A 25,507-nucleotide genomic window follows, 5' to 3' on the forward strand; every position below is an offset into this window, starting at 1 on the left:
CCGTTGGTTCACCCTCCAATGGCCGCCGCGGTAGGCGCGCTCTGGCCAGCGCACTGCGCTGATCCGATGGCAGGAGCCAGGTGCTTCTCCTGGTCTCCCTTGGGGTGCAGGACCCAACCACTTGGGCCATCCTCCACTGCACTCCCTGGCCACAGCAGAGAGCTGGCCTGGAAGAGGGGCAACCGGGACAGGATCGGTGCCCCGACCGGGACTAGAACCTGGTGTGCCGGCACCACAAGGCGGAGGATTAGCCTAGTGAGCCGCGGCGCCGGCCGGGAAATCTTATTCATTGCAATATTTAAAGTGAGGATGAAAAATGTAAATGTCAACTTAAAAATACATAAAGGATACATTCAAAATTTAGAGGACATGCAAAGTAAAACAGCTGGCTTTTTGCCCAGCATCTTGCTTTGTTGGCATCCCAAAGTAAACAACGGGGAAAAAAAGCTGTGAGCTGAAAAGTAAAGAAAAACCCACCGGACATAAATGCCAGCACTGGGGCAAACATTCTTTGTTCATCACAGCTGCGCTAAGCATTTCAGCTTCTTCTTATCCCAATTAATCCTGGTGGTCAACCTCTGCTACAGGCTCACTTTACAAGCGGGGAAACTGAGGCTCAGGTGGGCTGTGGCTGGCTCAGGCTCACGACGTCGTCCACAGCAGAGCTGATACCTGAGCCCACGTCTGTGTGACCTTTGTGTCTCTGTCTGAACCACATTCCTCTGCCGTGTGGCAGGGAGAAGAGAGGCCTCCCGGTCTCCCATCTCCCGGAATAGCAGAAGCTGCAGCAGCAGCAGCCGTGAGGTCAGTCTAGCAGAGAGAAAGCACGGAAGCAAAGGCAGGACCCAAGGACCGCGCTACCTGTGGCCGATACTCTACCAAAGGAAGACGGAGTGACCTCTGGTGGCCTAAGGAAGTCCATTCCCAACCGCTGGGCAGGGAAGCCCTGAGTCCTGTCTAAGCGGACACAATTGTGGTGACAAGGAAGTCAGCGGGAGTGGGGAACACTCCCTAATAATTGTACTGGATCATTAGTCCACCTGTGTCCCTTGTGCCTTTGACCTTCATGGGATTTAGTTGTACCTCTCTGTCTCATTTTGTTATTCTCTACAACTTTCTATTCACTTTCCCTTAAAAGTGACATCGTGCAGTGACTAAATTCATGGACTCTGGAACCAGACTTCTTCAATCCTGACCCTACTCCTTACTCTACTTATTGTGCAATCTTTCACGAATTACATAAATTCTTCATACAACTTAGTTTCCTCTTCAAATCCTACCATATAAACTTGTATACCTTTGATCTCTCTCTCTCTCTCTCTTTCTCTCTCTCTCTCTCTCTCTGAAATGCAGAGATACAGAGACAGCCACAGAGAGATCTTCCATCCTCTGCTTCACTCCCTAGATGCCCCCAACTGCCAGGACTGGGCCAGGCTGAAGCCAGGAGCCTGGAACTCAGTCCAAGTCTCTCATATGGGTGGCAGGAACCCAGATACTTGAGCCACCTCTGCTGCCTCCTAGGGTGGGTATTAGCAGGGAGCTGGACCTGGAAGTAGAAGCGGGACTCAAATCCAGGTGCTCCAATATGAGTGCAGGCACCCTAAACATTGCTCCAAATGCCTGACTGCCCCCCGCCCAGCCGCTTTTTTAATTTACTTATTTATTTGTAAGGCAGAGAGACAGACAGACAGACAGACACACAAATCTTTCATTTACTGGCTCACACCCTAAATGCCTGCAAGAGCCAGGACTAGGCCTTGCAGAAACCTGGAGCCAAAAACTCCATCCAGATCTCCACATGGGTGACAGAGACGTAAGAGATCATCCATCACACCCTGCCTCCCAGGCTCATTAGTAAGAAGCTGGAGCAGAAACAGAGTAGCTGGGACTTGAACCAAGCACTCCAGTATGGGATGCAGACACCCCCAGCAGCAGACTAACCTGTTGCACCACAACACCTGCCTTCCCCCTATTCTTTTTAATAATTGCATTAGGTCCATCATAATTCATTCAATCATAGCTTTGGATGATGAAGTTCTCTTTAATGTCAGTGGTTAATCACTGCGAACGATGCCGCAATAAACATCCTCCTAGATGTATTCCAATGCATTTCTTTTATAGGATGCCTACCCTGAAGTTGGATTTGCAGATGAAAGGAGACAGTTTTATTTTTAATAGATGTTGCTGGAACGCTTTCCAATAGGCTATAACAACTTACAGCAACCTACCATACTTTTTCAGCAGGCCCGCCAGCACTAAATGTGATCTGATTAACTTTCACAGTCTGATCAGTAAAACAACATCTCACTGCTACTTTCATTTGCATCTCCCTGTTTGTGAGGCTGGGTCCATTCAGACTTGTTCTGTGACTGGCTTCTTCCTGCCCTTTGTTTTTCTGTGGGAATATTAGTTCCCTTCTGGTCAGTTTGTGGGAATTTCTTCAATGGTAAATGTGAACTCTCTGTCCACTCTATTTTATTTCCCCCTCCGACTTGTTGCTTACCTACAAACTTATTTGAAGTATTTCATTTAGTAAAGTTGCTGTTTCTTCTCTCATAATATCTGCATTTGCCACCTTGGTTAAGAAGGTCTACCTCAAACCACCTTTTTTTTGGGGGGGGGGGGGGCAGTGAGCGGAGGTCGAGTTACAGACAGTGAGAGGGAGAGACAGAGAGAAAGGTCATCCTTCCATTGGTTCACTTCCCGAATGGCTGCAGTGGCCAAAGCTGCGCCGATCCGAAGCCAGGAGCCAGGAGCCAGGAGCCTCCTCCACATCTCCCACATGGATGCAGGGGCCCAAGCACTTGGGCCATCTTCCACTGCCCAGGCTATAAGCAGAAAGCTGGTTCAGAAGAGGAGCAGGACAAGAACCAACACCCATATGGGAAGCCAGTACCGCAAGTGGCTTAGCCTTCTATGCCACAGAACCAGTGCTGGTCTTACCTCCTTTTTGTGTGTGTGTGTGTGGTTTTTTTTTTTTTTTTTTTTTTTTTAGTTTCTTTTATTTTAATAAAGGCAGCAGAGAGAGGGAAAGAGAGCGAGAGATCATCTTCTACCCACTGGTTCATATCACAAATGCTCACAACAGCCAGCACTGGGCTAGGCAAAAGCCAGGAGCCTGGAACTCCATCCAGGCCTCCTACATGGGTGGAAGGTCCCCAAGCACATTAAGCATCATCTGTTGCTCCCGTGGTCCACATCAGCAGGAAGCTGCATCAGAACCAGAGGGGCCTTAATCCCAGGCACTGCGACTTTGGATATGAGCCTCCCACTGAGCCACAATGCCCACTCCTGTGGGCTTATCTTGCAGTAATTCCAGGATGATATTTAACAATGATGATGATTGTGGTCATCCATGTCTAGAGTTTCTAAATTTTGCCATTTTGAACGCTACTCTCTGTTGGTTAGAGATATATAGTCCTTTTTGTGTGCAATTATTTCTTTTTTTAGAACTAAAATTTTTATTTTTATGAGGTTCTCAAGTTTATTAGAGGACATTAATTTGCCTCTGTCCCTAAATTATAGCGCACACTTGCTCTTGGCATGCGATAAGAGCAAACTATACAATCTTATTAAGAATGACTACTGGGGCCAGCACTGTGGCACAGACGCTTAAAGCCCCAACCTATAGAACCGGCATCCTATGTGGGCGCCAGTTCGAGTCCCAGCTGCTCCTCTTCCAATCCAGCTCTCTGCTACGGCCTGGGAAAGCAGTAAAGATGGCCAGAATGCTTGGGCCCCTGCACCCACATGGGAGACTCGGGAGAAGCTCCTGGCTCCTGGTTTTGGATTGGTTCAGCTCCGGCCATTGCAGCCATTTGGGGAATGAACCAGACGATGGAAGATCTTTCTCTCTCTCTCTCCACCTCTCAACTGTCTGTAACTCTACCTCTCAAATAAATACATAAAATATTAAAAAAAAAATAGTTACTGAACTTAAAGTCTTTTTAGTATCCATTGACATAATATTAAAGGTTTTTCTCCTTTGGTGCATGCAATTTACGAGTTATTTTGCTTTGTTGCCTGTTAGTCAATCATCCTTACAAGTTTGGAATAACTCATTGTGGTCATAATGTATTACTTTTATTTACTGGATTCCATTTGCTAACATTTTATTGGAATTTTTGCTTCTATTCATTAGTAAAGGTGACCATAGGTGTTTTTGTTTTTTAAGATTTACTCATAGGGCCAGCACTGTGGCACAGTTGGTTAAAGCCCCAGCCTGCATCACTGGCATCCCATATGGATGCTGGTTCAAGTCCTGGCTGCTCCTCTTCCAATCCAGCTCTCTGCTATGTCCTGGGAAAGCTGTTGAAGATGGCCAAAGTTCTTTGGCCCCTGCACCTGCAAGGAGACCCAGAAGAAGATCCTGGCTTATGATCAGCTCAGCTCTGGCCATTGTGATCATATAGGGAGTGAACTAACAGAATGAAAGTCCTCTCTCTCTCTCTCTCTCTCTCTCTCTCATTCTACCTCTCTCTGTAACTCTGTCTTTCACATAAATAAAATAAATCTTTAAAAAACTTACTCATTTGAAAGGCAAAGCTACAGAAAAAGAGCAAGAGACACAGAGAGAGAGAGCTTCCATCTTCTAGTTCAGTTCCCAATTGGTCACAATAGCCAAGTCTGGGTTGGGCTGAAGCCAAGAACCAAGAACTGCATCTTGGCCTACCACATGGGCGACAAGGGCCCATGCTATGGCCTGGGAAAGCAGTAGAAAATGGCCCAAGTCCTTGGGCCCCTGCACCCTTGTGGGAGACCTGGAAAAAGCTCCTGGCTCCTGGCTTTGGATGGGCACAGCTTCAGCCACTGCAGCCAATTGGGGAGTGAACCAGCGGATGGAAGACCTCTCTCTCTCTCTCTCTCTCTCTGCCTCTCCTTCTCTCTCTCTGTGTAACTCTGACTTTAAAATAAATAAATAAATCTTTTCAAAAAATTAAATATAATAAAATTATGTCAGCCTCACAAAATAAATTAGGGAGTTTCCAAAGTTTGGTTAGACTAACAGATCAAATATGTACGGAACTCTGCATTCTTCAAAGGTTAAGAGGAGCCTGGCTCCTGGCTTCAGATCGGCGCAGCTTCGACGGTTGCAGCCATCTGGGGAGTGAACCAGCGGATGGAAAACCTCTCTCTCTCTGTGTCTCTACCTCTTTCTGTAACTCTGTCTTTCAAACAAATAAAATAAATCTCTAAAAAATATATATATATATATATATATATGTCTACTTCATTAATTCCAGAGGCAGAGGAGTGGGGAGGAGAGCTTCCACCTGCTGACACCGACTGCAAATGCCTGCAACAGCTGAAGCCGGATAAGGTCAAAGCCGAGCCTGGAACGTGACCCAGGTCTCTCATATGGTTTGCAGGGACTCAAGTATCTGCTGCCTCTCAGTGTGTGGAGTCAGAAGCAGAGTCAGGGCTCAAACCCAGGCACTCTGACATGGGATGTGAGCAGCCCCCTAATCTCTGCACCAAACGCCTGCCCCCTTAGAAAAGTATTTACTTGAGAGAGAAAGAGTCCGAGAGACAGGCAGCTCCCAGCTGCTGGCTCAGTGCTCACAAAGGTTCTGACTGGGACTGAAGCTGGGTGTCACCAACTCAGTCCTGGGCAGGAACACGATTACGTGAGCCATGATTGCTGCCTCACAGGGTCTGCAGCAGTAGGTAGCTGGAGGCAGTTGCCGGAGCAAGGAATTGAACTCAAGTACTCTGAGATGTGGGACGTGGGCACCTTAACTGCTAGGCTAAATGCACTGGCCCCCCACACACACACACACGTTTTTTCTTGCTAATTTTTTTTAAGATTTATTTATTTTACTTGAAATTCAGAGTTACACAGAGAGAGGAGAGGCAGAGAGAGAGAGAGAGAGAGAGAGAGGTCTTCCATCCGATGGTTCACTCCTCAAATGGCCGCCACGGCCAGAGCTGTGCCAATCTGAAGCCAGGGGCCAGGTGCTTCTTCCGGGTCTCCCACATGGGTGCAAGGGCCCAAGCACTTGGGCCATCCTCCACTGCCTTCCCAGGCCATAGCAGAGAGCTGGATTGGAAGAGAAGCAGCGGGACTAGAGCCAGCGCCCATATGGGATGCCGGCACTTCAGGCCAGGGCGTTAACCCACTGCACCACAGTGCTGGCCCCTCTTGCTAATTTTTTAAGATTTATTTATTTATTTATTTGAAATACAGAGAGACAGAGGCAGAGAGAGGGAGAGGTCTTCCATCCGCAGGCTCACTCCCCAGACGGACACAATGGCTGGAGCTGCGCCAATCTGAAGCCAGGAGCTAGGAGGTTCCTCCCGTGCAGGTGCAGGGGCTGAAGGATTTGAGCCATCTTCTACTGCTTTCCCAGGCCATAGTAGAGAGCTGGATCAGAAGTGGAGCAGCCGGGGCTGCGGCCGCGGCTCAATAGGCTAATCCTCCACCTTAGGCGCCAGCACACTGGGTTCTAGTCCCGGTTGGGGCGCTGGATTCTGTCCCAGTTGCCCCTCTTCCAGGCCAGCTCTCTGCTATGGCCCGGGAAGGCAGTGGAGGATGGCCCAAGTGCTTGGGCTCTGCACCCCATGGGAGACCAGGAGAAGCACCTGGCTCCTGGCTTTGGATCAGCACAGTGCACTGGCCGCAGCGGCCATTGGAGGGTGAACCAACAGCAAAAGGAAGACCTTTCTCTCTGTCTCTCTGTCTCTCTCTTTCGAAGAAGAAGAAGAAGAAGAAGAAGAGCAGCCAGGACTCAAACCGATGCCCACACGGGATGCCAGCCCAGCAGGTAGTGGCTTCACCCACTATACTACTGCACTGGCCCCGCTTGCTAATTTTTGAATTCTACTATATGTCACCATTTTATCTATCGTTTCTTTTTCTTTACATGTGTTCATTAATACTATATAAAAAAAGTCAACAATTTTCACTTTAGAGATTTGTTTCTCTACTTCTTCTCTAGTAGGATATTTAGAATAATTTCATATCCCCATTTTCCTCCAACCTCATCACACCATCCACTCACATAAAATCTTTAGACGGTTTTACCACTTGCTCTGTCTTTTCTCCTACTCCAATGTCTGAGTTTTGCAAGAAGAATTTGATACTCTTTGTTTCATGCCATTATTTGAAATATTTCCATCTCAATTATTCTTCTTTTAACCTTCATAGTATATATTTCCAGAGGCTCTATCAACATTCGATGGGTATATATATATATATATATATATAGTTACTCCAAATGGGTATATATATTACGCCAATGGTGTGTGTGTGTATGTGTGTGTATATATATATATATATATATATACACATTCAAAATATTCCAAAATGTTTAAGGAAAAATGTGGATTATAAGAAAACCAGTCATGGATTTCAAAAATATTTTTCACCACAATAAATTTCTATTTTGTTTCAGTTCTTCCATCTCTGTGTTTTTTTTTTTTTTAAGTTTTATTTATTTGAAAAGCATAGTGACAGAGAGAGAGGTAGAGGCAGAGAGAAAGAGATTCTCCATCTTTTGGATCGCATCCCAGATGCCTGAGACATCAGGGGCTGGGCCAGGCTGAAGTCAAGAGCCAAGAACTCCATCAGGGTCTCCCAGGTGGATGGCAGGGACCTACCTACTTTGGCCCATCTTCTGCTGCCTCCCAGGCACATTAGCAGAAAGCTGGATCAGAAGCAGGAATGGGCCTGGATTCCAGGCATTCCGATATGGGATGCGGTCATCCCAAGTAGCAGTTTAACCCCAAGGCTCACCCTTAGTTCTGTTTTTTCAAGAATTTTTTGAGTATTTGTGTGTGTGTTTGTATATATGTGTGTGTGTCTGTGTACTTCCATAATCTATCAGCACTTAATGAATATTCAATGGATATTGATAGATCATCTGGAAATGTATTAAATATAGAATTTATGTATGTAAATAAGTGAATATATAAATACAAAATCCTAGCTTAATAATGAGGATGACAACAATACCTAACCCAGTTTGAATATTAATGTCTCAGTTAATGGGCAGTGTGCTAAATAAACCGTGCCACATACTATAAGTATTATAAAGGAGTTGGCAAATTGGTTTTCAATTGTTTATGTAAATTATCAAAGTCACAGTTACTAAAATCTGGTAACTGACCACGAGAACTCTCATATGCATAGCTGTCAAATTTTTTGCATTGAAAAGCTTGTCTGAATTTTAAAAAACATACATTAGCAAGATATATATAATGCAAATATATAAACAAATATTTCATATTAATTGTTTTCCTCTGCATGTATATCCATTCTATCTTAGACACTTAAAAATATTCAGAGAAGGGGGGCCGGTGCTGTGGCACAGTGGGTTAAAGCCCCAGCCTGCAGTGCCAGCATCTCCTATGGGCACTGGTTCGAGTCCCGACTGCTCCACTTTCAATCCAGCTCTCTGCTATGGCCTGAGAAAGCAGTAGAAGATGGCCCAAGTCCTTGGGCCCCTGCACCCACGTGGGAGACCCGGAAGAAGCTCCTGGCTCCTGGCTTCAGAGCAGCTCAGTTCTGGCCGTTGTGGTCATTTGAGGAGTGAACAAATGGAATGGAAGACCTCTCTCTCTCTCTGGTTCTACCTCTCTATGTAACTCTGTCTTTCAAATAAATAAAATAATTCTTAAAAAAAAAAATCGGAGAAGGGTTTATAGCATGCAAAGGAAGGCTAAGAATTCCTGCACTAGACAATCCCAGCTACAACTTCAATAACCATTTCTACACCAATAACTTGGCCAATTTTTTTTAAAGATTTTATTTATTTATTTGAGAGGTAGAGTTACAGACAGAGGGGGAGACAGAGAGAAAGGTCTTCCTTCCATTGGTTCACTCCTCAAATGGTTGCAACGGCTGGAACTGTGCCAATCCGAAGCCAGGAGCCAGGTGCTTCTTCCTGGTCTCCTACGTGGGTGCAGGGGCCCAAGGACTTGGGCCATCTTCTTCTGCTTTCCCAGGCCACAGCAGAGAGCTGGGTTGGAAGAGGAGCAGCTGGGACTAGAGCTGGTGCCCATACGGGATGCTGGCACCACAGGTGGAGGATTAACCCACTGCACCATGGCGCTGGCCCCAGCCAATTTTTTTCTCTAACCCAGATGTCTCTTGAGTTTCAGATCCATATGTTTATTTACAAACATTCTCCCTTGAGAATCTCAAGTGAAATTTTAAAGAAACTTCTAATCTACAATGTCTGAAACCAAAATCATACTGTCATCTCCAGTCTGACCCTGTTCTACTGAACACTTTCTCAGAGAACGGTACTAAGAAAGCCAGAAGCTCAGGGGTCCTACCCGAGTCCTTCTTCTCCCTCACTTCCACACCTAACCTTCACCAAGATGCTTCACCTCCTAACCTTTACTCACGCTCCCTGTTTGCTCGTCTCCATAGCTGGGCGATCCTTGGTGACTTTACCGTAGGATAGGAAGGGCACAAGTCAAACAGGTGGTGAGCTGGAGGCACATGAAAGGACACAGTAAGTGCAGACAACTCCTTTGGAACTCTGGGATAAGAATTCTGGTCGCCTCTGGAAGATGGTGCTCTTCTTTCCACTCATTCCCAAGCCCACCGTTAGCCCAGGCTCACCCTGGGGTCAGACAACTGCTAGCAGCAGTAAATGGGCAGAGCCTCATTCCTCTTGCTTAGTGTTGACAGGTGAGCTAGCAGAAAAACACTCTCACGTGGGGCTAGGAAAGAATATGTCTGTTCAGGCAGGTGCGAGGTTTCTTACGATGTTACAAATACTATGACTAACACTAGGAGGCACAATCTGCACAGGTGCAATAACTTCTTTGTTGATCTCCTCCATCCACCCTTGCTCTTCTCGAATCGGTTTCCCACACTGTAGCCAGGAACCTCTTCAAACATAAATCTGCTTATATTTAAACTTCTTCCTCTGCCCCCTTCACCAACTTTTGGTCTCTGATTCTCCACACTCATGCTCTGTATCACAGCAGCTTAAAATTGAAATCTTTTTTATATGAGAGGCAGACACATACAGAGAGAAAGAGAAAAAGAGAGAGAGATTCCATCCACTGGTTCACTCCATAAATGGCTGCAATAGCCAGGGTTGGGCGGAGGCTATGGCCGAAGCTAGGAGCCAGGACTCAACCCAGGACTTCTTCCATTAGTGGTAGGAACACAATTACTTGAGCCATTACTGCTGCCCCCCATGGTATGCGTTAAGCAGGAAGCTGGAGTGGGGTGGACGTATCAAATCTGGCAATCCGATGTGTGACGTGGGTGTCCTCGTTGCTATACTAAACACCAGCCCTGAGATTTGATTCCTCAAACATGCTATGATCTCTTCTACCACAGGGCTTTGTATATGCTGCCCACCCCCCCCTTAGGATGTCCCCATCCTCTCTTTGTTAATGCCTACTGATTTGGCAGTTCTTAGCTCAAACAATTCTTCAGGGAAGTCTTCATCGCTCTCCAAGACAGGTTAACACCGCCAGTTGTGTGCACTCATCGCCTGCTGCCCTCTTCCTCTATAGAACTTGCCTGTCTGCCATTATATAGTTGTTGTGGTTATCTGAATAATGTCTGTCATCTCTTAAAAGATTAGGAGTCCTAGGAGGACAGAAAACAGGATTGTTTTCATACCATGTTGTCCTCCACCATGATAGTATAACGCCGAGCACACAGGAGGTACTCAATGATGTATACATTAAGTATCTGGATACAAAAGCAAGGGAGACCTGGACTACAGTGATCTCATAAGGAGAACCCACACGAGTGGCTCTTTCAGAGCAGCCCATCTGTCTCCCTCAAGGACATTACTCTGCTTGGGCCAGTGACAGCCGCAGCATAGAATAGGATATACCACCTGCTTGTTTGGTTTCTGAATCATCTGAATCCACCCTCATTCAGCAATGTGGACTATCTGCTTTCAGAGACAGAACAATCGCCGTATATTCATTCAACCAATGTTTATTCTGTTCCTACCCCTACTGTACTCAAACACTGTGGCACGCGGAAACACAGATGAATGGGGCCTGGTGATTATTCTCAAAGAATTTGTAGTTTAGAAGCACATAGATAAACAAACTATAATTTCCTCTTCAAATACTAATACTACATGGCACACTCAGTTTTAAAGGATCAGAGAAGAGAAGCACCTCGCAACACCCTAGCTCAAAGAAATGCTATTTAAAATGACTACCCAAGGCACTTACTTTGCAAACCCTCTAAGCTCTAACTTTGGACATTTTTAACCAAAACAAAGTAATTTTGCTTGGACCATATTAGACAATTCCCTTAAAAAATAACCATCATTAGATTGCTCTTTCTGTCCTTGGCTTTTAGGATATAAGAAATACTTGTATGAATTTTGCTTCAAAACAAGAGGTTGTTTCATTAAGTCATTCATTGTTTCTTAACAAAGTCACATGAGAAACTACCTTTAGAATTTAATGAAACAGAAAGCAAAATGAAACAAAATCTATGGTCTGTCTCCTCTGATGAAACCATCCTGGGCCAGCGTAGCGTATTGGGTAAAGTCTCTGCCTGCAGTGCCAGCATCCCATATGGGTGCCGGTTTGAGTCCCAGCTGCTCTACTTCCAATCCAGCTCTCTGTTATGGCCTGGGAAAGCAATGGAAGATGGCCCAAGTCCTTGGGCCCCTGCACCCATGTGGGAAGACCTGGAGGAAGCTCTTGGCTCCTGGCTTCAGATCGATGGGCTCAGCTCCAGCTGCTGTGACCATTTGGGGAGTGAACCAGAGGATAGAAGACCTCCTTTTCTCTTACTTTCTCTCTCTCTCTCTCTGCCTCTCTGTAAGTCTGCCTTTCAAATAAAATAAATCTTTTTTTTTAATTATAGACAACATTTATTAACAAAACTAACATGTGAAAGCAGAGGTCATTTCCACCATCCTACTCACAGTAGGGGAGCTAAAAATGCAGGTTGTGTGACACAAAGATGATTCTGAAGAACGCATAGCAGGTCTTCATACAACTTTACTTCCTCATGTGAAAACCCTAAAATCTGTTTAAGTCTGATTTGCAAAAACAATTTTTTCATATTCAATACATATATACAGTACATTCTTTGCAAAGTTCGGTAATTTTTGCTGAAGCTTGCCTTCAAGTAAATGGATTTTCCACTTCCATTGCATATGTAGAGATTTTCCTCTGTAAGTTCTCTGATAGATAATGACAGCTGGCCTATGGTAGAAAATTTTCATCGATATTCACATATCTTTTCACCTGTGATTTCTCTCATGTGAGTTGAAGACTTCTGTCCAAGTTAATTGTTCACAAAGTTTCCATTATCAAGCTTTTCTTCTTTGTGTGAATAAATCTTTTAAAAGATGAATGGAAAAGTAAAATAATCAACTCCTTAAGAATACAGGGAGCAGCACTACGGCGTAGCAGGTAAAGCTGCCACCTGGGATGTCAGCATTCCATATGGGCACCAGTTCAAATCCAGACTGCCCCACTTCCAATCCCTCTACCTGTTAATGGCCTGAGAAAAGCACAAAGAAAAAGTCCAAGTGTTTGGGCTCCTGCACCCATGTGGGAGACCCTGACGAAGCTCCTGGCTCCTGGCTTCCACCAGCCCAGCCCTGGACTTTGTGACAATCTGGGGAGTGAACCAGCAGATATACCTCTGACTTTCAAATAAATAAATAAATCTTTAAAAAAGAAAATGAAAATATTACTTGGAAGCCAACAGACGTCTTCGAAACTCTTTATCTAATGGACATAGACTCAAAATTACCCAGAATTAGTGAAAACCAACAATCCTCTGATTCAGGGAGCCCAAGAGATTCTGAGAAGAACAAAGAAAAAGAAATCTATGGGGCCGATGCTATGGTGTAGTGAGTGAGGCCACTGTCTGCAGTGTCGGCATCCCCTATGGGCACCAGACCTGGCTGCTCCACTTCCAATCCAGCTCTGCTGTGGCCTGGGAAAGCGGTAGAAGAGGGCCCAAGCGCTTGGGCCCCTGCACCTGCGTGGGAGACCAGAGGAAGCTTCTGGTTCCTGGCTTCAGATGGGCACACTCTGGCTGTTGCAGCTATTTGGGAAGTGAACCAGCGAATAGAAGATCTCTCTTTCTCTCTCTTTCTGCCTCTCCTTCTCTCGGTGTGTAACTCTTCAAATAAATTAATTAATTTAAAAAAAAAATCCTTTCAGATGACCAAGCTGATGTATGGTTTTCATTCTGTCCTGCCATCCCAGGAAGCTCAGAACCAAATTCAAATTCAGTTACAGTCATGTTTAGTTCCAAGATAATTGTCATCCATTTCTTCTCTTGCCCTAATGTTCTATCTTGAGTCTTCCAGCCTATTATAAACCTCCTTTATGTCCTTATGGACAAGAGATGGGAAAAAAATAAAACTAATACCTGGTATGCTCAGTTGGCTTAGAATTATTTCCACTTTACAAAAATAAATGCAAAAACACATGACCTATGATGATCTCTAAAGAATGGAGAAATTGAAGAGGACTGACAAAAGCAACAGAACAGGGACAAAAGAGGAACCAGGAGACCACACTGCAGCACAGCGGGTTCAGGCGCTGCCAGCAGCGAGGCCATTCCGTATGACTGGTCTACTACAGATCCAGCTCCCGGCTAATTAGGCGCCTGGGGAAGCAGCAGAGGATGGCCCAAATCCTTGGGCTTCTGCACCCATGAGGGAGACCCAGATGAAGCTCCTGGCCTCAGCCCTTCACCCCCACCCCCACCCCACCCCACCCCCCACCAGCCCAGGCAAGGCAGCCATCTGGGGAGTGAACCAGCAGATGGAAGGTAGCTCTCCCCCCACCTCTCTCTGTAACTGTGCCTTTAAAATAAATACGTTTCAAAAAGAAACACAAAGAATGAGTCTGAGGCAGTATGCCCATATTCTCCAACTCAAGAACAGATGCACAATGCTCTGGCCTAAGAGTTGTTATAGGAGTACCTGCAAGGGGGAGTATTCTGGAAAGCCCCAGAGATGCGCTGAACACAGCTCCCAGGGGTGTTAGTGAATAGCTACAGAAAGGCTTTCACTTTCTTTGGGTCACGGATCCCTTTGATGATGTGCTAAAAGCCTGGGAACAGCTCCCCGGGGAAGTACAAGCAGAAGCCTCCGGCCCTGTGTGCATTCGTCCTGCACCGCAAGGGCAGTGCCGCAGAGAGCTGGACCCGGAGCTGCCAAGCCGGAGGGGAGCCGGGCAGCCAGCTGCAGCTGGAGTTCCCGCTGTTCCCTGACCCCTTTTGAGTGATAGGTCGCCTCGATGAGCAAACTAGGGTATGGGTCCCCTAGCCCCAAATACATGCGCGATCACCCCACCCCAATTTTCCACCTAATTTCATGGGGTTCGGCGATCCCCCCAAAGCCCATCCTCAGACACGCGGTTACGCCTAAGCGCAGACTTCCCTAGACGGCGGAATGCCCTTGCTGACCTTTTTAAATCACCCTTTATCAGAGACAGGAGCGGCCCACAAGGAAGTTATCGGACCGCGACGCTCCCAAGCCCGCGGCCTCGCTCCAGGCCCCCTCCCCCCCCAGCCCTCCCTTCCCCCAAGCCCGTGCCGCGCAGGTGCGAAAACCTAAGGGCCCACCCAGGCGCGACGAACGGGGCGCGGGGGATGGGACCCTGGGAGGGGCGGAGGCGGGGGTGGGGGCCTTCCCGCTGTTGCTTGGTGACCGCGCTCTCCGCCCAGGCCGTTCCATTTCCTCAGCAGGGGACGCGGCGGGCCCGGCCGCGGCTGACGGACCTCCCGGGGCGGCCCTCTTCCGGCTTCCCCCCCTCTGCCGGACAGTGGCCAACGCCCGTGACGTCACAGGAGGCGGGGTCAGCGCCGCTGCCGGGTGCTGGAGGCGCCATTGGAGCCGGCTGGGCTTGCGAGCCCCGCTGAGGAGCCGGAGGTTGGGCAGTAGTTCCCTCCGCGTCGGTGCCAGGCCGTTCTGGCCCCCTCCGCGGCATGGCGTGCGGAGCGACGCTGAAGCGGCCCATGGAGTTCGAGGCGGCGCTGCTGAGCCCCGGCTCCCCGAAGCGGCGGCGCTGCGCCCCTCTGCCCGGCCCCACTCCGGGCCTCAGGCCCCCGGACGCGGAGCCGCCGCCGTTTCACACGCAGACCCCACCGCCGACTCTGCAGCCGCCCGCCCCGCCCGGCAGCGAGCGGCGCCTTCCAACACCGGGTAACCTGTGCTGCTGCGGGCTTGGCAAGAAGCCAAGCGCCGGCATTTTTGGGGGGGGGGGGTGGGAGGGCGTAGGATTCTGAACGCCGGACCAGCTCACCCACGAACCCGCTTCATAAACGCCTCGAGAAAAGGGAACCGGGGTGCAGCTGGGCCTGGCTGCTTCCGGGGAGAGGAGGCATGGGGAGGGGTAGTGGGGCCCCAGGGCCGGTTTTCCTGGGGCTAGAAAGCTTGGAGGGGTGGGTCACCAAGAGCAGGGTGGGAGTACTCGCGGCCGCCCGAGGACCCTCCCTGGCTCCGGAATCCCTCTTGCCTCGCCGAGCCGCCCTGCAGATCCACTGGGCCATGGAAAATTGGATTCTACTCACGAACCGGCCTTGGGAGTGGGGGTTGGGGGCGGGCTCCTTGGAAGGGGCGTGTGAGCTGGTCCGCCCTGCGTACCGCGGCTCGGAGGGAGACCTGATTTGCAGAAGTCTTTGGGGGCCGGCGGCTGCCGCAGGAGTCGTGGAATCCGATTTCAACGTGACCGTTTCTGAGAGCGGCTGGCCATGTTCTTTGATTGTATGGCTATTGTCTTGCACCATATATGGCCTGCAGCCGGTGGGTCGTTGGCTAGAATTTGAGAATTCTTCAACATACAGAGGTTCTGGAAGCAGGCATTCAGCCGTGCGCAGGAGAGGGGCTCTCCAGTACGACAGTCCACTTTGGCGAAGGAAAGGGAGAGGCTGGCGTGACAGCCGAGGGAAGGTGCATCCGCATTAATCCCCGGCGCTTTCACAGGGCTTGGGCCGTCATTCCTCTTCGTGTTCTTCTACACGCGTTGGCAGCGCCTTAACACCGGTCTTTCCTCACCGCTTTTCGGCTACCAGTACCTTCAGCTTTCGTTTCCCCTTTCCTCCGCACAGTGCAGATTTCAGGGCCTCTGCCTTACACCAAGATTCCTGCAGCCAGCCGAGCTCCCCCAGAGTGGGTATGCGCACCTGCGTCCCCCCTTTTCCTGGACTCAGAAGGTCGGCAGTTTGGGGTTCTCTAACCCGCGCCCCTGCCTTCCCCCAGAGCCTCCGCGCTGTGCCTGTGGTCGGATGTTCTCCCCTCTACTCGCTAATCCCGGCAGAGGCCGTTCTCAGATCTCCCATCCATTACCTCGCTGACTAACATGCCCCAAGAGGGAACTCTTCCACTTGAAATTCCCTGCCCACTTAACGTGGTGCAGCGTTCTGTGCAGGAGCGTGCTGGCGACGTTTCTTTGTCATGTGCCCTCTCAGGCAGGAGTGGGGGTGTCCGTTTGCGTGATGCTTGTCTCCTTCCTCGGGACCCACAGATGCCCAGGAGACCTTTTTGGGTCTCTCCTATTCTGCAAAGTGGAATCAGTACTTGCTCTGTCTTGAAGATCTAGCAAGATAGTTGTGAAAACTGTTTTGAAAAACATAAATAATGTGTTGTGTGGAAATGTTTAATTTCTTTGTACTACCCTCTAGGTTGGTTCTATTGGTAGTTCACATTCCAACACAGCCTTCGTAAATGAGCGGTGAATGTATTTGGAAGCCTGACTGGCTGAGTGTTATAATGGAGCCGCTGTTTTCTGAATCTTTAAGTACACTTTTTGCAAAGACCATGCAAACTAATTTATTGGTTCTTTGTGTTAAGTAGATTGACCAGTTTATTAACGGTAATTAAAATACTCCATTATGAAAGAAATACAGTATTAATGATTCATTCTCTGATGCTTGGGCTTAAATGAAAGATGCTTTCTGGGTTAAAAAGAATGAATGGCAGACGGACTCTTAGTTGCTATTCAAAACAGAAGGAATAAAGTCAGCTAATGGAAAAGTGAGTTTAAAAGTGACTTCATTTTTATGACATCTCACTTGTTATCTCAAGGGTCACAAACTTCTGTCTAAAATGGCCAAGAAACTGTTTTTATTTCACTTTAAAAAAAAAAAGATGTGTGTACTGTAACACTTTGTGTGGAAAAAGCCTATAAAATTAAGCCTTTTATTGCTTAAATTTTTATTGAGTGCTAGGCGGATACCAGACATGGAAGGGGTTGCTGACCTCAGGGTTTGTAAACATCAAGTGAGTTTAGATGCAGAACAATCAGGACTTGAGAGAGCTGGGGAGTAGCTTCTGGATTGAGGTAGCATTTTAGCTGAGTCTTGAATATTTGGGGGTAAAGCACAGCCCCATTTCAGTAAAGGGAAACTAGTAGAGCAAAGGCCAGAGCCCCCAATTAAGGGAAGAATAGTTTAATGCAGTTACTTTGGGAGATGGAACCTGGAAAATAAATAGACCAGGTCTCAGAAGGCGATGAATGCCTTGCTCAAGAGCTTGGATTTTGGGCTGCAGCAGCTGGAAACCACTAGAGTTTTGAGACTGGGTTTAGCCTGATAAAACCTGGAAGCACAGGGTTTATCAATCATGGGAGGCAAGGATTCAAATTATCCACTGTTAAAAAGAAATTTGCATTTTCCCTTTTTTAAAAAAAGTGCTGTTTCCTGTTTCATGTGGCCCTTTTCAGAAGAAAATCACATCTGCTTCCTTGTTTTTCTCCTGTGGAGAGTGGTTAGATTTTTGAGCTTGCTAGTCCTTACTATCCTTAAAGTTTTCTGTTTCCATTTGTTCACTTTGCCATACAAGAGACAGTGAAGAGGTTTATCAAAGAACAGCTGTTCTCATGAGCACTGCCCTCACACTTGTTCTTTCTTGTTTCGTGTCTTTGCAGTTCCTCACATCCTGGTATTGATTCTGGCCAGTGTGTGCTTGAGGAATAGTACATTTTAAAAATGAAGACTTCTACATTCAGGGGTCTGAAGTGTGAACTTCATAGCGCTCTTAAAGGAAAGCCTTGCTAATCGTATATTGATCTAGTGTGTAGATTGAGAGTTAGGTTGTTTGAACCGCGTGTGGAGCTACTTTTCGTTCATGGCAGTTCCTGGAATATGCTGTCACTTGTTACGGCATTGTTATCTTTGCTTGTGGTTCTTACTACCTTACCAGATAGGCATTTGGCATTTATAGCAAAACTTAGATGTCCAAGGTTACAGTCACACAGCTAATAAGCATGCTAGCATTGTTAACACTTCCTATTTTAAAAAGTAATATACATTAGAATCATTTAAGGAAGGAGAGGGTACAGGTTTGTTTTGTTTTTTGTTTTTTTTTAATTAGAAAGCCCTGTTATTTGGAAAGTGAATATAATTATACAACAAAAACAAAAAACTTGCAAACCACATCCTCGAAGATTCTTTGTTGCTCCTGGAAGCATTCTTCAAGGTGGTTAGTACTGTTTCCTGGACTCCCTGTAGTAGTGTTAGCCAATCTGATGTGTAAGCACCTTGAGTCAGAATAGTAATCAATAATAATCTGAGTCTTACCAAATACTACCTCTTGTAGGATCAGAGAATTCTTTTCTAAGCCCTGACCACCATTTCAAAGCATTAAATTGCAGCTGTCTGCCTGGGCACTGACCAGGCTGTGAATGTAATAGTTTCTGCTGTCCTAGGACTTCATTATTAGAAAGCCTTGGGTGGTAAGGGACTCTCTGCTTAATATCCCGGTTGGTGAAACTATAAAACTTAAAAGATCAATGGTAACTCCCCATTAGATAAAGTTCATCACTTACCATAAAGTGTACTAGTTAGTCTAGCAAATGGCTGATCTGGTCTTCACTGCCACAGGAAGCAAGTGAACTAAGTGGTTTATGCCAAAATAGCTTTGGTTCTGTGCGTTGTTGAAATGGGGCAATAAAAGCATGCTGTCTAGGGATACAGAAGTGCTTTATACAGTATCAGCATTTTAATTCATTAATATTAATAACATGGGGAGAGGGAAAAGATTGAGCTTGTATGCTAAATGGAGTATCTAAATCCCAGTGAAGTACCTTCTTTGTCTCCTCTTCTAAGCAAAGTGTGAGGAGGAGGAGGAGGAGGAGGAAGGTGCTGGATGCAGTGGTAATTAAGACACTGCTTGGGACATGCACATCCCATATCACAGTACCTGTGTTCCCGTTCCAGCTCCACTTCTAGTTCCAGCTTCCTGCTAGTACACACCCTAGGAGGCAGCACATGGCGGCTCCAGTACTTGGGTCCCTGCCACCCACATGGGAGACAGGGCTTGAGCTCCTGGCTCCCAGCTGTGTCGTGGCTCAGCCTCAGTTGTTGCAGCTGAGGAGTGAACACGCAGATGGCAGCTCTGTCTGTCTGTCTCTATCTCTGCCTGTCAAATAAAATGAAAAGTAGTAAACTTTTTTAAAGTTTGAAGAAATGACACGATAAATACTCAAGTATGTTTCTTCTTTATTAGAGCAAATTTTTCAGAACATAAAACAAGAATATAGTCGTTACCAGAGGTGGAGACATTTAGAAGTTGTTCTTAATCAGAGTGAAGTTTGTACTTCAGAGAGTCAGCCTCACTCCTCAGCACTCACAGCACCTAGTTCTCCAGGTAAGTCTGTGTCAGTGTTTGTACAAAACCCATTTAAGGGTTTGTAAACGGTATTTACTATGATGGTTTGTTTCCCAGTCTAGCATTGGTCTCTGAAGTAATAAATTCAGTTGAAGTAAATGCATTATATTATTACTTAAAAATAGTTTTAAAACTGTAAAGTCAGGAAATTAGAAAAGAGATTCATTTGATTGGCCTTTTATCCATCCAATGCAAGAGTACCTTTTACTGTAACTGCAATGAGTAATACTGTAGCCACTAACCACATAACAGCTATATAACCTTAATTTACATAAAATTTAGAATTCTGCTTCTCAGATGCAGTGGTTACATTTCAAGTGCTCAGTAGCCACATTTGGTAGCTGTTGTATTGGACTTAGCACTGTAGGTCATTTCCATCATTGCATAAAGTTCTGTTGGACAGCTCTGATCTATAGATCAGATCCATTCTGCAAAAAGATATTCATTGACAGGTGGTCAAAGAGGATGAGCTCAAAAATAGAATCCTTTAGGATCAGAGGGAATCTTCATGGCGACATAGTAACGTGCCTGCCATTTGCCTACAAATAATTAAACAGTATTTGAACATCTCTCTTGGTGAACTTTTTTACTTCAATAGTAGAGAGGTTTGTTTACTTGCAAAATAATCTACTGTTTAACAGTTCTGAGGGGTAAAAGTTACCATGATTAAAAATTACAGAATAGATGTATCTTTTTTGCTGTTAATTTCTACATGTAATTACGATACTCCTCCTTGGTTAAACGTGAGTCCAGGTGACCTCCAATAATCTTGGAGGCTGTCACATTGTGAATCTGCTTTCTGTAATTCTTACTAAAGGTTTTATATCAGCTTTAACCTTTTTAAGTCTAGACTCAGGTTACTGTGACATCAGAACATTTTTTATATGCAAATCACTGGGGCACACCTGGATACATGTTGTTTCTCCTCCCTCTCAATTTCTCTTTGGTTTTGCTATGTAAAACAAATAGTAGAAACTGAGATAACTTCGTGAAAATATCCATGTAGTGAAAAATACAATTTTTGGAGGCCACATTGTGGTGTAACTGGTTAAGCTGCCTCTTGCAATGCCAGCATCCCATATGGGCCCCGGTATGAATCTCGGCTGCTGCACTTCTGATCCAGCTCTCTGCTAACGTGCTTGGGAAAACAGCAGAGGATGGTCCTTGGGCCCCTGTGCTCACATAGGAGACCTGGATGGAATTCCAGGTTCCTGGCTTTGGCCTTGCCCAGCCTTGGCTGTTACAGCCATTTGGGGAGTGAACCAGCGGATGGATGATCTTTCTCCCTGTCTGTGTGACTGCTGCCCTTTAAATAAGTAAAATAAATCTTTAAAAAATATATATATATATATATATATAATTTTTATAACTTTGTATGTCTTTAAAAAAAAAAGATTTATTTATTTGAAAGAGTTACATAGAGAGATGAAGGCAGAGAGAGAGAGGTCTTCCATCCAATGGTTCACTTCTCAGTTGGCTGCAACGGCTGGAGCTGCGCGGATCCAAAGCCAGGAGCTTCTTTCAGGTCTCTCACCTGGGTGCAGGGGCCCAAGGACTTGGGCCATCTTCTACTGCTTTCCCAGGCCATAGCAGAGAGCTGGATTGGACATGGAGCAGCTGGGTCTCGAACTGGCGCCTATATGGGATGCCAGCGCTTCAGGCCAGGGCATTAACCTGCTGCGCCACAGTGCCGGCCCCCTTTTGTATGTCTTGAAGACTGTTTTTATAAAGTTATTAATTCTGAATTAGAACTAGAATGTAAACTAGAGTTACCTTTTGGTCAGGTTCTTCCTGGATGAAGAAGGACCAGCCCACCTTTACCCTCCGACAAGTTGGAATAATATGTGAGCGTCTTTTAAAAGACTATGAAGACAAAATTCGGGAGGAATATGAGCAAATCCTCAATACCAAACTAGCAGGTAGGTTTAAGGCAATGGCTATGCTGATGTTATTGATAGAATTCAGTAAGAATTAACCCCCAGTTAAGTAACTTTGAAAAAGAGTAGGGCTGCCCTCAACTGGATTCATTAAGTTGTAAGTGTTGAAGTTACTCTTAGTGATTCTAAACATGTTACTTATACATTATATGGAAGGCATCAAGTAGGCCATTTGGGTTAGTCAATGAGTGAACAAGTGTTGGGATATGGTACTAACCTCCCAACAGGTGTTTGGGAGTTTAGTATTGTCAATGTATTTGGACTTCCTAGTGGGAGTTACTTTGTGCCTATGGGAAGTTGGGCATCCTGTGATTTGAGAGGTGTGATAGTAAAGCAGGGAGAGCCCAGCTTGGCTAGAACAAAGGTAGTGTTTAGTGATGGCAACAAGTGTGTGTGTGTGTGTGTGTGCGTGCACATGCCTATCGGGGATCTGAATCAGGACAAAAAAATAGTTACTGCTTATTGAAAGAGGACAGTATTGGGATCAGCGAACTTTTAGGCAGCTGCTACTTCCTGTAACCGTATTATTTTCTAACCTGGTGGCCCTACAAAGTGGTTCCTCAGAATGTTACCAAGTCTGCTTTCCATTTGGCAGAGTCGGCTTCCCGTATAGAACGCCTCGATCCTTCAGTATACCAGTAGATATTATGAGCAGCAGCTCTCGCGTGTCGTTTCTTCTCCCACTTCAGATAGTTCAGATCAGCTGGCTCTAAGCTACTTCTTTGTTTACAGATGGCTGTTTTCTACCTTTCTGCTCAGTTTCCTCTTAGAAGGTGGCATTTCTGTGGAATTGTCTAATTAGAAGGTGTAGAATTTTCTCATAGCTTTCTGGCCATCTTACGTCTTCTCATGCTTTTCACTGAGTGTGTGGTTGAAAAGCATAAAAAGGAAAGAGTTTCAAAGCTTCATGATACCCCATAAATATGTATAGTTTTTACATGTCAGTTTAAAAAAAAAAACTTCATATCCCATAGGAGATTACTGAAATTTGCTGGCCTGTTAGTAAGGAGTGATGTTAACAGTGGGGGAGATGTTATTAGGAAAATATTATGAATTTGGTTCTGGGATCTAAGCTGGAGCAACAGATCTCAGAGTGTTACAATAGGAAAGTCTAAAGCCGGCACCGTGGCTCAATAGGCTAATCCTCCGCCTTGCGGCGCCGGCACACTGGGTTCTGTCCCGGTTGCCCCTCTTCCAGGCCAGCTCTCTGCTGTGGCCCGGGTGTGCAGTGGAGGATGGCCCAAGTGCTTGGGCCCTGCACCCCATGGGAGACCAAGAGAAGCACCTGGCTCCTGCCTTTGAATTAGCACGGTGCGCCAGCCGCAGCGCACTGGCCGTGGCAGCCATTGGAGGGTGAACCAACGGCAAAGGAAGACCTTTCTCTGTCTCTCTCTCTCTCTCTCACTATCCACTCTGTCTGTCAATAAATAAATAAATAAATAAATAAGAGTCTGAGAAGGTAGAGAATTGAAACTGGGAAGCTATGGTCCTGCTTCCTTGATTCTTGAAAAGTGGCCAAATATTTCTGGGGATAAGAATACACAGTTTTTCTCCTCACAGAACAATATGAATCTTTTGTGAAATTCACACATGATCAGATTATGCGACGATACGGGACAAGGCCAACAAGCTGTAAGTATTGCCAGGTTTTTCTTGGAATTTTTTTCCAAGTTCCAAGAGCAAGATTTTGACACTAAATACCTTGTCTCCTGAGAGGGAACAGCTGATGTGATGTAATGTAATAGCTAAAAATATTTACATGCTGAGTAGTGTGCTTACCCTTTAAACCATTCCCAGAGCTTATGCAGTCTTTACAGTAGCCCTGTGAATGAGGAACTGCTAGTACTGCAGTCCACAGGTCAGACAGAACATTCCTTCCAGGGGTTAAATAATCTGCCTGAGCTCATAACATTAGTGGGTCAGCCACAGTTAAAACAGGTAGTCTGATTCTAGTACCGATTTATCTTCTTCCCAAAAAGTTTCCATTGTTAATGTATGAAAGTTTATCCCTTAAGTATATCAGGTGTGTGACCAAGACTTTTGAATCTAGATGTTTGCCACCACCGGTTCAGAGCATAAATTATGAATAGCCATATATCTAACCGAACTTGAGTCAGGTTTCTTCAATTCTTGAGTTTTAAGTACCTTTTAAGTAGCAACTCATTCTCCATGTTAATCACGAACATTGTTAATTAGCATTAAAGCATGGTGTTATATTTCTTAGGATTTTTACCCTCTTGGTTTTTATTTCTGCTTTACAGATGTGTCCTGAAGCTTTTTTGCGTATCTGGGTACCAGGTTTGACCTCAAAAGATGGCTGCTGTACACTTTTTGCAACTGGTTTGATATCACATTTCAGCTCCAACTTCGCATCCTGAGAACACTTAAATGTTTTCTGCAGGTCCATTTTATACAACTTGAAAGACCTAAAACTTTCTGGTTGCCACAAGCATATCTTTCTTTTCTGCTCATCCAATAAACAGCTGTGCCCTACTGTGATAGATTTTCCAAACAAAATACCTGGAGCAGCAGTTTAGCAAAATATGCCTTCAGTGGCACTCAACAAATGGAGTTTCCCCAAGCACAGTTCTGTAAGAAGTGTGTGCGAGAGTGTGTGTATATGTGTGTGTGTATTTTAAGTTATTATTTGTATTGTGCAAACTTTTTTAACCTTGGGGATTCTGGCTGTGAATTTGATGCACGACAATTATGGTTAAAAACATTGGCTTGGTCTACAGAAGATCATTAATGTTTTGTGACCATATAAGTTGTAACAGTGGATTGTTTATGTGTAGGTATTATTGTTAAACACCGGGACTGTGTCCAGGCACAGAGTGTGAATCATAATTTAGGATGGACATTAGATGTGATGATGATGGTAGAATGGAGAATCTGCAGTCCTAGATCTGCAAATGCGTGGTGAGAAATTAGAACAAACTGGAGATGGCGCTTGACACATGGACTCTGCCTAGCTCTGTCAGAAAATACTTTGACTCCAAGCCTTAAAATACCCAATGGAGTCGGCGCTCACCTCATTCACACAATCAAAGAGCTCCCTGGACCCGTCCCTCTAAAGGGAAAAGACCTCCCTGGAGCGGGAGCATAACACGGTGAGCACGGGGCAGGGCCAGCACCGGGGCCCAGCAGAACTGCTACTCGGGAGGAGCCACTTCACCTTTGTATCAGTTCTTAGAGGTAGAATTTGGCTCCTTGGATCAGGTTCCCCAGATTCTTAGGAGGTGTCCATGTTCAACTGCTTGAGCTGTGTTTGGCAGCCCCCTGCCCGACGTTGCTTACAGGCTGTTCTTCACCTTGTTTCAAGGCTGAGGAACAGAGAGTAGCCTCTGTTTTGAGGAGGTGGAAGTTAAGTATACATTTATTTTTTACTGTGACTTGTTCAGGACCACATTTTACAAAATGCCTTGTTTTCATTATTATTGTTTCTGGAAAGGAAAGTTCTATTAAAATTGTTTTAGTTTGAATATAGAATAGTTTTTTTTTTTTTTTTTAATTAGGGCTTATTTTGAAATTTTTGAGTTTAATTCAGATGTATGCCAGTACCTTCCAAAGTAAGGTCATATTCAGAGACAGTTGTTCTGATCAGATGGCTTAGAGAAATTTCTGGAATATTCACATTCAAAGATTCCTTATTAATGAATGTCTTTGACTTAAATCTAACCAAAAACTGCAACCTTATTCTTTGTACATTTTCATTATATAGTGTTAACAAGCTTAGTTGCAAACAAATAAAATACTTAAGCTATTTGTTTACCTTGCCTTCTTAATACTGTGATAATGTTGATATTCAGATAACTTGTATGGGGCCGTTACAACCACCTCCTTGGTCAACATTATGTTGAAGATTTATAGACTTTTAAAATAAAAGTTCAGCAGTGATCTTTTAATAATTAAGGAATGGTTTTACTTCCTGTTTGAAGGGCCATTTGTTTTTAGCAGTTTTTAAAACTTTTATTTTTAAATTTTTTA

General features: G+C 45.5%; 1 protein-coding gene across 1 annotated transcript; it reads left to right on the forward strand.

Moving 5' to 3' along the window:
- Positions 1–14,786: 14,786 nt before the first annotated feature.
- AKIRIN1 (akirin 1) lies at positions 14,787–25,289 on the forward strand. The gene is made up of 5 exons (XM_062191019.1): positions 14,787–15,119; positions 19,422–19,562; positions 21,368–21,502; positions 23,081–23,152; positions 23,782–25,289. Exons 1-5 carry the CDS (start codon positions 14,903–14,905, stop codon positions 23,790–23,792), a joined length of 576 nt encoding a protein of 191 aa, XP_062047003.1. The 5' UTR covers positions 14,787–14,902; the 3' UTR covers positions 23,793–25,289.
- Positions 25,290–25,507: the final 218 nt, after the last annotated feature.

The sequence above is a fragment of the Lepus europaeus genome, chromosome 5, assembly GCF_033115175.1.
Source record: "Lepus europaeus isolate LE1 chromosome 5, mLepTim1.pri, whole genome shotgun sequence".
NCBI classification, from domain to species: Eukaryota; Metazoa; Chordata; class Mammalia; order Lagomorpha; family Leporidae; genus Lepus; species Lepus europaeus.

Excerpts from the sequence above, each read along its gene's own strand:
- AKIRIN1 (XM_062191019.1), top strand. The coding sequence starts at position 14,903 with ATGGCGTGCGGAGCGACGCTGAAGCGGCCCATGGAGTTCGAGGCGGCG. Across the intron at positions 15,120-19,421 it reads GCGGCGCCTTCCAACACCGG|AGCAAATTTTTCAGAACATA; the intron begins GTAACCTGTGCT and ends CTTCTTTATTAG. Across the intron at positions 21,503-23,080 it reads CCTCAATACCAAACTAGCAG|AACAATATGAATCTTTTGTG; the intron begins GTAGGTTTAAGG and ends TTCTCCTCACAG.